This window comes from Trachinotus anak, unplaced genomic scaffold, assembly GCF_046630095.1.
Source record: "Trachinotus anak isolate AG129_WGS33_773 ecotype Australia unplaced genomic scaffold, CSIRO_AGI_Tana_v1 ptg000012l, whole genome shotgun sequence".
Lineage (NCBI taxonomy): Eukaryota > Metazoa > Chordata > Actinopteri > Carangiformes > Carangidae > Trachinotus > Trachinotus anak.
The window spans coordinates 22,228,309-22,240,787 of NW_027273863.1; the positions used below are offsets into that span (position 1 = coordinate 22,228,309).

Sequence of the window (12,479 nt, forward strand, 5' to 3'; positions counted from 1 at the left end):
ATTCATCATTGTTTTAAATAGTGCTTGTGCTTGCAGTTTGAAGCACAGTGTAAGCTTGTTAAGAGAGGTGTTATATAAATAAAGATTATCATTATGTAATATCCTACAGCTTACAAATCTCTCTGCTGCAGCTGTGACCTCTTCCATTTGAGTCTGAGTCATAATCTTGTGACAATCACAACATGGCAGTGTGAACAACGAGACCATACAAACACTAATATAAAACCGTGACATTTTGAGAGCCATGTCGAGCCTGATTTGGGTCATGAAATGGAGATAAAATACATAAACTGCCACAGATTCAGCCAGTTAAACTGACCTGAGGCACACAGCAACATCTTAAGTATCAAGCTGACTCAAACGAAACCTAGAACTGTTTAGGTTTGAACTTGAGTGTTGGTGTAGGAAAAAAAAAACCTTCCTTCACTCTTAGTTTCTATGGACATGTTATTGCTTTGATCAAATCTCCACAGTCTTAAGGCTCTGATATCAGTTGCTGCCATTCGAATCCCATAATAACAAACACTCTGTCGAGTGAGTCCCCCCCCGTGCCTGGCATGGCAGGGTCCTATTCACTTCCTCAGTAGGGGGTTGTGGGGGGCAGACGGGACACAGGAAACACGCTTCCTGGTTCTCTCAGGAGGTGTATTTTTCTTACTTTGTGTCCCTGGCACCTACACCGCTGTAGTCCAAGCTTCACATCTGGGGCAGTGCGGCGAGCAGGTATACAGTCTGAACAGCTGTGTCCAAAACCACATGAAAAACAGTATTCAAGCAGAAAATCATTGTGATCTAAACAAAAGTCAGACCTGTTGCAGATATTAATTAAGAATATTGCAATGAAATGCAGTACTGAAGTTCAGCAGTCATGGTTATCATTTCAAGGCTGCAACTACTGAATACTTAAATGCTGAATAATGTATTCATTAGTTTTCAGACTAATTAATCATTTTACCTATCAATGTAGACAAACAGTCAAGAGGCTCATCACAGGTTCCCACTGCCAAGAATGATATTTTAGTGTATCTTGTTTTCTCCAACTAGCAGTCAAAAACCTCCAAATTCAATTCAAATTAATACTATATATGTGTGTGTGTGTGTGTGTGTGTAGTTGTTGTTGTTGTGGGCTTCAAGGGGGAAGCTTTCTTGCAAAGTATGTTCACCCTAAAGAGGTATACAACTAAAAACAATCTCATAGTAGACCGAGTAAGACAAAGTAATACATTGCTCGTGTGGTTATTGGGTGAAAAAGCTTTAAACTTTAACAGGATGATGATTAGAGTTAAATCATGAGTGAACTCCCTCTCCTGATTAAATTAAACTCCATATTTGTAATGCTGGTATATTATCTTCTGTTGTGCATGTGCATACCTCAATGCAGTACTGCATCAGTGGTACAAAACAGAAAAGAAAAAAAAAAATTCATACAGTGACAACAGAAGCACCATGAATTATGAATCAATACGAGCTACAGCACTCTTGAAGTACACACAGGCTGCCGGGGCCATCTGGGGATGCGTGAAAACCTCGACTAAGACAAACCCATTCATTCAGCCGTGGATGTACCCGCCTGCACCGCCTGTGTTGCTGCTGTGCTGCAGGCCTCCCCTGATTGGCTTCAAGTTTCCTAAATCCATCCTGGGGCCACGAAACTGAACATTCATTGATCGGAGGAGGATTTGGGAGCAACTCAGCACAGTCCCGCAGTGCTGCTGCTGCTGCTGACAAGACGCCGGCTTTTAGAAGATACTGGCTTTTACCTGGCCGGCTGTCACAGCAGTGGACTTTGCTTTGGGTTATAAGTTTGATAACACTGCTTGTGTGCAGTCAATGAATCCAAAGTAAAAAAGGATCTCAGTGCCAGGCTGAGGCGATTATTTTAAAGTGACTGACAGCTGTCAATCGTGGGCTCAGACAGAATACCTCACAGAAGGACAGGGGAATGCAACAAAGTGAAAATGCAGCAACAAGGTGAAATCAATAGAGCGAAAGACGGAAAGAAAGGAAGGTAGAAAGGTCAAGCGGGGCAGAAAGAGAGACAGGTATTCAAAGGTTTCCATTCACTCAGTGCCTCCCCAGAGTAATCCCCACATCCCCCCCGAGACTGGCGCATTGTGTCTAGCAGTCGGCGAGCTGACATTTACCACCTGCCTTCCTTTGCTGTGATTATTTTCTCCTGCAGGTGTGGTAGCCAGCCTGCCATCTCCGCGCAATAATGCTGCCTCAGAGTTACGAGGGCTGGGAATGTGAGGAAGAAATCGGGCCCCCGACAGACCTTTTCCCCCGAAATACCACGACTGGGTTGTGCTTTTGAATTGGAGGCGAAAAGGTTGCTGAACTGTGAATGGCAGCCCGTCACCTGGTCTGAACGGAAATGGCATCTGAGTGGGATTGCGACTCCAGTGGAATTCATTAGTGTCACCAGGTAATTAATTCATTTTTCCAGCAAAACAAGACAGCGTGAATAGGAAATTAAATGTGACACTGGCTAAAGCTGAGGAGAATTCACAAAGTTGAATTTAAAAAAAAAGAAAGACAGGAAGGACAATTGACCCCTGAGGCCGAGCTCTAAGAAAAGAAATCTAGAAACAGAAATCTTAAGATGCATGAAAACACCCCTACCTGTCTGCAGATGGAGGCCGGTCACTGCGGGGCTTGCTGACTTGGGTGTAGAGTGAATCGGAGTGCTGGTGCTGGTGGTGTGGATGGATATGGGGGTAGTCGTCTCGGGGGCTGTGGGGTCGGCTGTGACCGCTGTCCACGGAGCTGTTCAGGGGGTTGATTCCGGCGTACGGGTGCTCCTCCTCAGAGGACCTCTCCGGCGTGCGGCTTATGTCCAGAATCTCAGCGTAGTCCCGTTCCCTGGCCTGGCGCTCCCTCAGCTCCCGGGTCTTGGCCTGGATCCTGGTGAGGAGGATGATGGAGGACAAGTTGATGCAAAAAAGTCAATATGATATGAAGTCAAAATAAGACAGTTCTGTGTAGTTTGGGGAAATCTCGGGTAAGAATCTGTGCAGTTTTTGAACTGTACTGCATTCTCTAGGCTGTGTTATTGTTGTATTTAGGTATCAAGGACTGTAAAATACAACTGTCCTTCATTGTGTTATCCTTTACAAGCATTTTGCAAATGTTGCTTGTTCTTATAAACCGAATTGGCCAACATTTAACATTTACAGTGCATTTACTTTCAGACGAAAGTCCTTTCCATATTGACTCAACCATGAGGAGACTGACAGAAGAATATGCTTGAGTTTGGTCATTTTAAATATTATAACAGGGTTTGATTTTATTATACAAACATGTCAAGCTCTGAAATAGTCTCATTTGTTAAAGTTCAGCCTCAGTTCCTGGAATGAAAAGCAGAGAGGTAACTTCATCCTGAGCTACAGAACCTGCACAAGGTCATATTAAACAGACATTGCTCATGATTAGGCTCAGTTCAAATCCACAGGTAGGTTAGTTGCTAGTCAAACTCAAGTCTGATTATGAGAAATAATTTTTAAATACTTCCTGTCAACAATATGGTTAATTACAAACATCACTCAACAGCACGTAGAATAGTGACATAAAGCAAATGCTGTTGCAGGATATGGGCAGAAAAAACTACTTATTTAGCATTGTACAAGAAATACTGTGTGAATGGCAGTTAAATCCTTTATGAATCATGGTTAAAACTATTCCAGTCTGTGAGGCAAAACCTTTATGTTGCTAAAGCCTTATACTCTGTGGAGCTTAGACATGCTGTAAATCTCAGGTGTCACATTAACAAAACACCAGACGCACCACTGAAACATCTGCAAGTGATTGTTTATTGTGCCTTTTTAGCTTTCCATTACAGAAGAGAGAGAAGAGAGAGAAGAGGTGGAGTCTATTATTTATGCTTTTTTTTCTCCCCCAATGAATAATACCATAAACAATGCATAATAGTCTCTCGCCCCCTCAACACCTCGAACAAAGAAGGCACTTTGTATTCACACAGTGCTGCAAATGTATAGCTGCCATGCTTTCTCTCAAACACACATACGAACACACACATATACACACACCTCTGACACCTCTCTGTCTCACACACAGCAGAACTAAAAAAAACACAGAAATAATACATACACCCTTTCTCTTTAGGCCATTATCTTGTGAATAACTGGCAACACCATTTTCTACAGCAGGGGGACTACCTATTGCGCAGCCCCATAATTACAGCCATGCCAATTATCAGAGCTTTACAACTACCAATTATCATACTGCTCTCTTTTCTCCAGGCCCCTTTTTAATGGCAGCGAGAAAGCGAATGGGACAGCCGCAGTGGTGGCGAGGTAGGGGGTGCAACTTCACTGAACACACAGCGGGCTGAAATCTGAAATGCTTCCTCCAGAAAATTTGCATGCTGTGCATAACGAAACAATAAGTCTGATAAGGAGAGCTCCCCATTGGAGGGAGCAAAGTGTGAATCAAAAGAACAGAAATGAGAGGGATTACCTTAAAATACCTAAATAAGTCTGCTAATGAACTTGATGACTAAAAGCTCCCTACTGAATCTGGACAGGGGTAACAATCTTCTTAGCAAAATGTACATTTATTCGAACAACTCAACCCATGTCAGAAGCTTGTGGATTTGCAACTGCGTCTGTACTATTTGTGGACTCAGCAATTATCTAATGGCGCAGAAGGAAGCAGGGCCCTTGAGGGATCTATCTTTAAACCCAGAGGAAAAACAGTGTTTTCCATCAGAGAAAGCAGCAGCAGGAGTGGGAGCAGCTACTGATTGTATACACAAGCACAGTGGCTGATAAGATAAGGCCAGACATACCAATCCAGCCGCCTGGCCTTCGCCGCGCAGCCCCTTTCCATAACGAGGCACTGGACGGGGTCAACGGGGCCAGTTTCTGAGTGAGGAAGGATGCAGCTTTGAACCAGTTGTGTTATGTGACAAAGGACACAATCTCAAATCCTAAGAGTTGAAGTACTGAACAAAATTCATCTATTATCAAAATTATTGGTTTGGTTTCTTACTAACAATTACATCCATCAACAATCAATCTGTTAATCATAATTTTAAAATCAATCAGAAAATGAAGATAAACCAACTTCTAACCAGCTTTGTAAGGTTTTTTTGCTGCCAAAGATAGTTTCTTGCAGTTAGTGGATGGTGGTGATGGTCGCTTGACAAGAGCTTTGGCCATTGTTGTGTTCACAAGACAAGAGGTTATAATACGCCCTCTGGCAATGCTTCTTCAGGGCAGACTGGAGGCTATAGTGTGTTGCTACTGGAAATTGACGAGACTGGCTGGGGCTAGCTGGTTAGCATGCTAACATCAGTGGAGGAAATGATGTGATAGAGACAAGAGTTAACATTGCTGTTGTATTCCACCGCTGGAGACAGCTCCCAGCAACTAAAGGAATAAAGTTTGATGCTTTGATGCTGAACTCGCAATGTTTGTTCTAGACTGGTGAGTAAACAGCTGTGAATACTAATGTAATTTGTTTGAAGTATTAAACACACACTCTGAAGGCTTGAATTTACTGTCAGACATTCTCAACTTGTGCAGCTGTCATATTTTCTATTGAGATGTGGGTGAGGCTTTATGTTTATGCGTTTTACGTACTGAACATACCATAAATAAATCATACTTAAAAATAAAGAACATACCGAGTTTAGATGGACGGTGGAAAAGTAGATTATGCTACATGAGTGGCTTCTGAGGTTGTTTTCGAAAATGTGTCTTTGCAGCTGACTACAGTTGCCATCCGTCACACAGACTTTTAAAAATTTGCTAAGTAGGTGTTCACAGGAGTATTCCTTTGAGACAGAATCAGATAATGTCTCTATCTATGTCAATATGACAAACACTTAACAAGCTATGTAGCTAAAACTGTTCCACAAATACAATTACACTGATTAAAATGGGATAGGAAGGAAAACCACACTTGGCCTAATCATTAACCTCTCGGTCCCAAAATATTTGCGTAAGGAAAACCCTGTTTTCTCTGTAATGACTAACCTTGATGAGAGATGAAAATACTCTCAGCATGAAGGGTAAATGATAGAAAAAGCAACAGGAAAAGTAGGAAAAGAGTCAGACGTTAAACAAAGGAAAGTGCATAGCCTAAAGAGAGGGAGAGAAAGCAGATAAAAGGGTATAGAAACGGCAGGATGGCACATTATGGTAGAAGAAAGGTGTTTGACGAGTGACCTTTCTACCACATCGAGCCAGAACAATGGTCCATTATGTGCCATTGTATCCGCTGTGTAATAAACCTTCCTTTTAGCAGTAATGCTGACATAAATGATAGACCACAGAGAAAGGCAGGAAGTACATGAAGGGAGAAGGTCCAGCAGGATAAGATGGCTGCTGAAAACCCTTTTGGATTGATATCTGGAAATGCTTTATGGTTTGCAGAAGAAACTTTAGTCAAGCACTTGCTGTGTTCTTCAAGGGGAATATTGCAGGGCTTTGATAATTCGTAAGGGTCAAACCAGCTATACAGAAGTAAATTTGGCCATTTTAAGTGATAGATCTCTATGGTTCGTCAATGTCAAGGAAACACAAGAGTACACTTTACATTGGACCAAGTGTCTGGGTCAATGGAAGTTCACTGGGATTTATGACTTGATGTAGTGTACAGCACACTGGCTGCCTCTTAAAAGACAAACTGAATTCATGCACTGACTGATGCGCTTTGTGTACAGATAGCTCTGGCAAAAAAAACCCCTCTGTTGTCCAGTATGTTTATGTTGGCTCAAATGTTGCCACAGCACAAGCCAGTATCATCTGGCAACCCACAGTGTTGGCCAATCAAACAGGTGCAATCACACATGCCAGGTAGAAAACCTTGTAGTTTCTACTGTTGTATGTTGCATCGTCCAAAGCAAAGCGAAGGATGGTACAGTACCTTTAGCATTGGCCAATATCTTAATTTTAGTAAAGAAATAAAAAGTAGCACTGGTGAAACCTAAAGCAGTCAGAGCTCTGTCTTATCTGATTCAGGCCAGATACATTATCATATACAGTACATTCATGTCAACAGTGAAGCATCATTTACATACTGTATATGCATGTTTATTTAAATGACCATACATCATCCCCCCAACAAACATCAGTGCACTGTCTGAGTTGTCTGTCTATATCTGTTCATCTCAGTTGAGGTTGGAGTCCACTGGGACCCCAGACTTAAAACCCTGTGATCCATCTAGTCAATCACAGCTGGATTAACCGTAGCCTCTGGCAGTGGCTAATCAATAGGTGCTCTGCAGCAAAGCGCCAAAGCTCGCAGCTGAACCTCGCGAGGGGCAGCTCGGCGAATCACAGCTAACTGGACTGTTGTTGAACACTGAAGGAGCCACAGTCCTCCACAGACCTCCACTGGATCTCCCCGTCAATATCAGTGCATCTCAGCTAATGGTTAAACCCAAACGAGAGAGAAACGTGTTTGTGCTTTTTGGGGGCTTAGGGAGGGAGAGTGCACTTGGTTGGAGTGAGTCCAACACCTGACGCTGAACAAAATAATTATTATATTGACTTAAAGAACTACTGTCAGACAATCCCAAGATACTTCCTGCTCTGTGGATGTGGATGTGGAGGAGTTCCAACCCGCATTTAGCTGATTTTTGGTTTCTCATCTCCCATTTTGCTTGATTTCGCTTGGCTCTTTCTTGCCCTGAGCGCTTTACATGACAAAATCATTAGACACATACTAAAGTACACATTAATGCACAAAATAAATGACCCACCCACTTTTCAGCTCTTGCAGGGCCCCAGACCCAAAGATAAATCTTGGAAGAAGATGAAGAAATAGGTTTAAAATAACACTGTCTCTACTTACACTATTTTGTGTAATGAAAGGTATTACTATATCTGATAGAAACAGATCACATAGAGTGTAGTGGCATTGAACCTGTTTACATCTTGTGGTGCTGAGGGTTTAAATGAACCCAGATATTCCCTTTAATGACATGAGAAAGGAAACTCAAGCTTGAAAACCTTCACTTCTTGAAGTAAACAAACAAAATGTAATCCACTTAATCTGCAATGAATTCAGGATGTAACCAAAAAAAGTACTAATTCCACTGTATTCTGACAACACTGTAAAACTGAACAAGGACTTGAATGAAGGAGGTAAAGGGTAGATGTTATCCGTGTTACACATATCTGAAATAACACGAAGTAGTCCAGAGGTCCACGAATGGTTGCAATTCCATCATAGTAATAAATGCATGTGACTTCAATATTCGAACACAGGAAATAACAGACAAGTCACAGATTTGATTAACATACAAAGAGACCATTCTGAACTTTTAACGATACCCGGCGCAACAACCGAATCATCTGACGTGGCATTTGCGTTAACCTAAAGCCAATTAAAAATAAAGACGGGGCTATTATCATATTATTGGACTATCTGCTCTGCAGGCATAAAGAAAGAATTACAAACCAAATTTTCATAACGAGCAACTGAGGGGAGTAATGACTCCTGCCCCTACACCAAGAGCATGGGAATTAATTAGCTGGCAGGGCTGTAATGGCCTTGGCATTTACAAACCGCTGCCCCAAAAATACTGGCACGGTGCCCGTCTGACATTTAGTTTGGTGGAAAGAGAGAGACACGGACAAGCAGTGAGACATGCTGTCTTAGAGTTGTTTGGTTTTGAGCAACCACCTGACAACAGTAAAACAAAATTATATTTTTTTCTTATCATTACCTGCTCTTTTTTTAAATTAATTTTGATTTATTAAACCATTATATTAAATTACTATTAAATAGAGCTATTGCACAAAAGAGAGTAGTTAAAACAGATCATACCCTTGTTATTAAGTCTATGAAATATAGTAGAGGGAATTCATTCACTCTAATTGTTATGCTAGATTAAAAACACTGAACTGTGGTCACGACCTCCTTGTTTCCCTCCAATCTTCCACTGGGCTCATCATGCTGTTAGTAGTAGTAGACATAATTTGTGTACAACATCCCTGTCCATATACTTCTGGGTACTTCTGGTCTTTCCAATTAAGGGACTTCTTACAGCATATGATGATATTTCAGACTTTGCTTCCTACATTGTAGCAACAGTCTGGGTAAGGCTCCTTTGTTTTATAATTACAATGTCCCAGAACACTAAATGAGGTCCATGGAGAAATATTTAGTTTTGGTCTGCACTGAGCCCTGACCTCAACCTCACTCAAAACCACTGGGGATGAACCGGGACTCAGATTGTGAGCCAGGCCAACATCAGTGACTTATATCACTAATTCTCCTGTGGCTGAATGGGAGCGAAGTCCCTGCAGCAGGTTCCAAAATCTTGTGCAAAGGCTTCCCAGCAGATTAACCACCTGCGCTTTTTTGGAAACAAATTCCTCTTTCTGGATGAAATGTTCAGCTGTCCATATACTTTTGGCCACATGCTGCATATTAACTGCTATTTATCAAAGCAGGGAGCAGTACTACAGGCTTTGCAAGGCTAAATTAATTTGGTCATCCACTAGTTTGAGCATTTCAGCTTTAATGAGTCGAGATAAGAAAGGCTAAGAGAGGCAAAGGAGGGCAGACAACACAGAAGCTTTAATTTGGATTTGCACTTTTGGAGCTATGATCAAGGCTATTAAAACACATCGATTTTTTTTAGTTTAAAAACACTGTGAGTGATCCCCGAGAGCAAATACAAGTTATTTTATTCACTTGTGCTTCACTTTGATTCTTATAGCTCAGCAGAGCTGCAAGATTATGACAGTTTTTACCCTCATTCACATTGGAACCCACAGTAACAGAACACATGGGAATCCAGAGACAAAAGGAACAACACCCCCCACTTCACCTGCGGCAGAGAACTACATTTAACAGCATTTAGCAGCAACACCTTACCTCTCCTGCTCCATCCTCATCTTCATTGTCTCCTCCTCAGAAACCTGCGTCTCCTCAGGCCTCCACTTGCTGGAGCCTTTACGATCCATCTTTTCCCCCGGCCGCTCGTCCTTTCGGTGCTTCCCGAACCTGCAACACAAAACCATTCTCAATCAATACCCATTTAGGATAATGAATGTAACACTCAACTAAAATAATAATACTGTATTTTGTTATTTTTTTGTTTGTTTTTAGGCTACAGCTGCATTAATATGTTTTCATTTTAAAACAGACCAGATGCAAATTTTTGCTCTGTATCAGAAATGATCTCCGTCCATACTAACACACAGTAAACAGGAAGCTGACTATCCATCCTGCATCTGATTAGTTGCACAAAATAACAAGAACGAGGAAAGCAAAGACAGCTGTAGTGTGTACTAGCAAAGACAACAAGGTCAGTAACACTTGTAGCTTGTTGCTCATGTTGCTTTCACCACTGGTAGTTGGAGCTGATCCAATCAGGGAGCGACTGTGGGTGTCCACGTCATTGTTTCAAAATGTCTCAGTTTTTGCCCGTTCAGACTACAACACAACCCCCAGGTCTTCAAGCTAAAATGGGTCCTGCAGTGTTTCCAAAAGTCTCCATTTTAGGTGCTTGAAAAACCCCCGAGTTGTGTGGACTGCAGGCGAAAACGTAGAAACTAAGACGCAATGTGAACGTCTTCACAAGACACTGGTATGGATTAGAGAGTAGTCAGAACAAGTTCAAGGAAAATCTTTTAGATAATCTAGATCTGAGACATTCACCTGTTATTGCCTTAAGTCATGCAGTAGGTATGCTGATAAAATGCAAGACATTTCTCTTAAACCAAACTGCTGACGGCCAGAACCTTGACAGAAACCCACAGTTCACTGATCTGACTGAAAATGTTGTCTGCGATCACTGAAAACAGCCCGCAGGTTTGATCGAGCCCTCAAATGAACCATCTGAAAAAGTACTTCTCACAACTTCAAACCCAATTCACTTCGTTTAAAGTCGGGGAGTGGTAAACGAAGAAGGCGTAGACGCGGCCCCATCACAGTAATTATATTCATAGGGAGGGAGTGACGCTTAACGAAATAGGAGCCATTGCAGAGATATTTCAGCTTGATTGACTCAGTATAAAGCTGCAGCCTGTTGAAGAAATGACTTTGGCACCGTGCTCGCTTCCACAATGAACCTCCATGATTATTCACAGGGAAATTGGTCCGCAGAGAATATCTACGACTTCTAAAGAGACAACGTGTGTGTGTGTGTGTGTGTGTGTGTGTTAATGACATAGACAGAGGACAGTGAACAAGAGAGAAAAAGAATGAACTTGTGCAAGAGAAACTCAGTGAATAAAACATTAAAATCAGGAACCAAAATACGGTGAAGAACACAAAGAAAAACCCAAGAGGTGTGTGTGTGTGTGTGTGTGTGTGTAAGTTACTGAAGAGAGAGACAAAGTAAAGTTAAAAAAGAAAAAATAGAAAGATAAAAAGGTGAAGGAAAGAGGAAAGTCACAAGATCAAAAGCAAACCAAGGAAGTGAAAGAGTGGAGTGAGTGTGTTTAAGAATTAAAGAGACAGAGTGTAAATTGACTTGATATGAGTCAGAGCGAGGAAAATAAAAGAGGCAAAGACAAGGAAATGTGAGGTATGTGTGGTGTGTGTGTGTGTGTGTGTGTGTGTGTGTGTGTGTGTGTGTGTGTGTGTGTGTGCAAGCACATGGAAAGCAGTACAGAAGAAAGAGAATTGAAAACAAGGGATATCAAGTAAATCAATGAGAGAAACATGGGAAGAAAAGAACAAAAACAAGCAAATGAATCTGCAGAGAAAACCCAGTGGTGCGAGTGTGTAGGAGTGTGTGAAACACTGAGAAACACAAAGAAGAAAACAACATGGCATGGGAGAAAAGGTGAGAGGCAAAAAATGGATGAATGGGAAAGTGAGAGGAACTAAAGCAGAATCAAATCTTTAAAAATTGTACAATATTGGGTGTGAAAAACAAAATGAAAATGGAGCAAAGGATGAATAGTAATGAAAAGAAAGCGACTAAAGCACCTATTTGTGTGTGTGAATCAAAGTCAGAATGAACCAAGAATGAGACAAAAATAATGAATTGGTCTTCCATGACCTTTTTTTATATTAGATTAGTAACAAAAACAAAACGATCTGTGACCAAGAGCAGAAAAAAAAGCAAAAAAATATGCTCTCAAGTATTTTTGGTCACTTGGTCATCACTGCCTTCCCTGCACAATGTCTCAGCGTGTGCAGCTTCTCTTTTTGATTAGCATTCATGCTCATATTAATTGAATCCAAGAAGATCACAGACAGCGTGATATGTCCTGTCAATGGCACAATAACTAGCTCACAACTGTCCATAAAATTGTTCCATTTTTAAATTAAGCATGGCTCCTAGCTTGACCATCTGACATTTGAACATCTCATGATAACTCTGATTAAGGATGTTTTCTGAATGTAGCTACCAAATTTATTTTTTCATAACGAGTAGAAACCCTTAAATGGCACAGATACTGATGCTGTGGAGTGTAAAAGACAAACTGAGGGAGACAGAGATAAGAACGAGGAGGGGAAACTGCAGTGTGAGTGGGGAGGGACGC

The 12,479-nt window shown here is 41.5% G+C and overlaps 1 protein-coding gene across 13 annotated transcripts in view; it reads right to left on the bottom strand.

Annotated features, from left to right (window-relative positions):
* The window catches only part of LOC139629195 (partitioning defective 3 homolog), a 237,741-nt gene that overhangs the window by 52,960 nt on the left and 172,302 nt on the right, over positions 1-12,479 (bottom strand). For 12 of the 13 annotated variants that reach the window (XM_071491678.1, XM_071491674.1, XM_071491677.1 and 9 more), the window contains 2 exons: positions 9,856-9,984; positions 2,623-2,904 (listed from right to left, as the gene is read on the bottom strand). In XM_071491678.1, the coding sequence (XP_071347779.1) occupies positions 2,623-2,904; positions 9,856-9,984 (411 nt within the window). Of the gene's footprint in view, positions 1-2,622; positions 2,905-4,807; positions 4,884-9,855; positions 9,985-12,479 lie in introns of those variants that run through there. The other variant, XR_011692923.1, reaches the window with a different exon arrangement.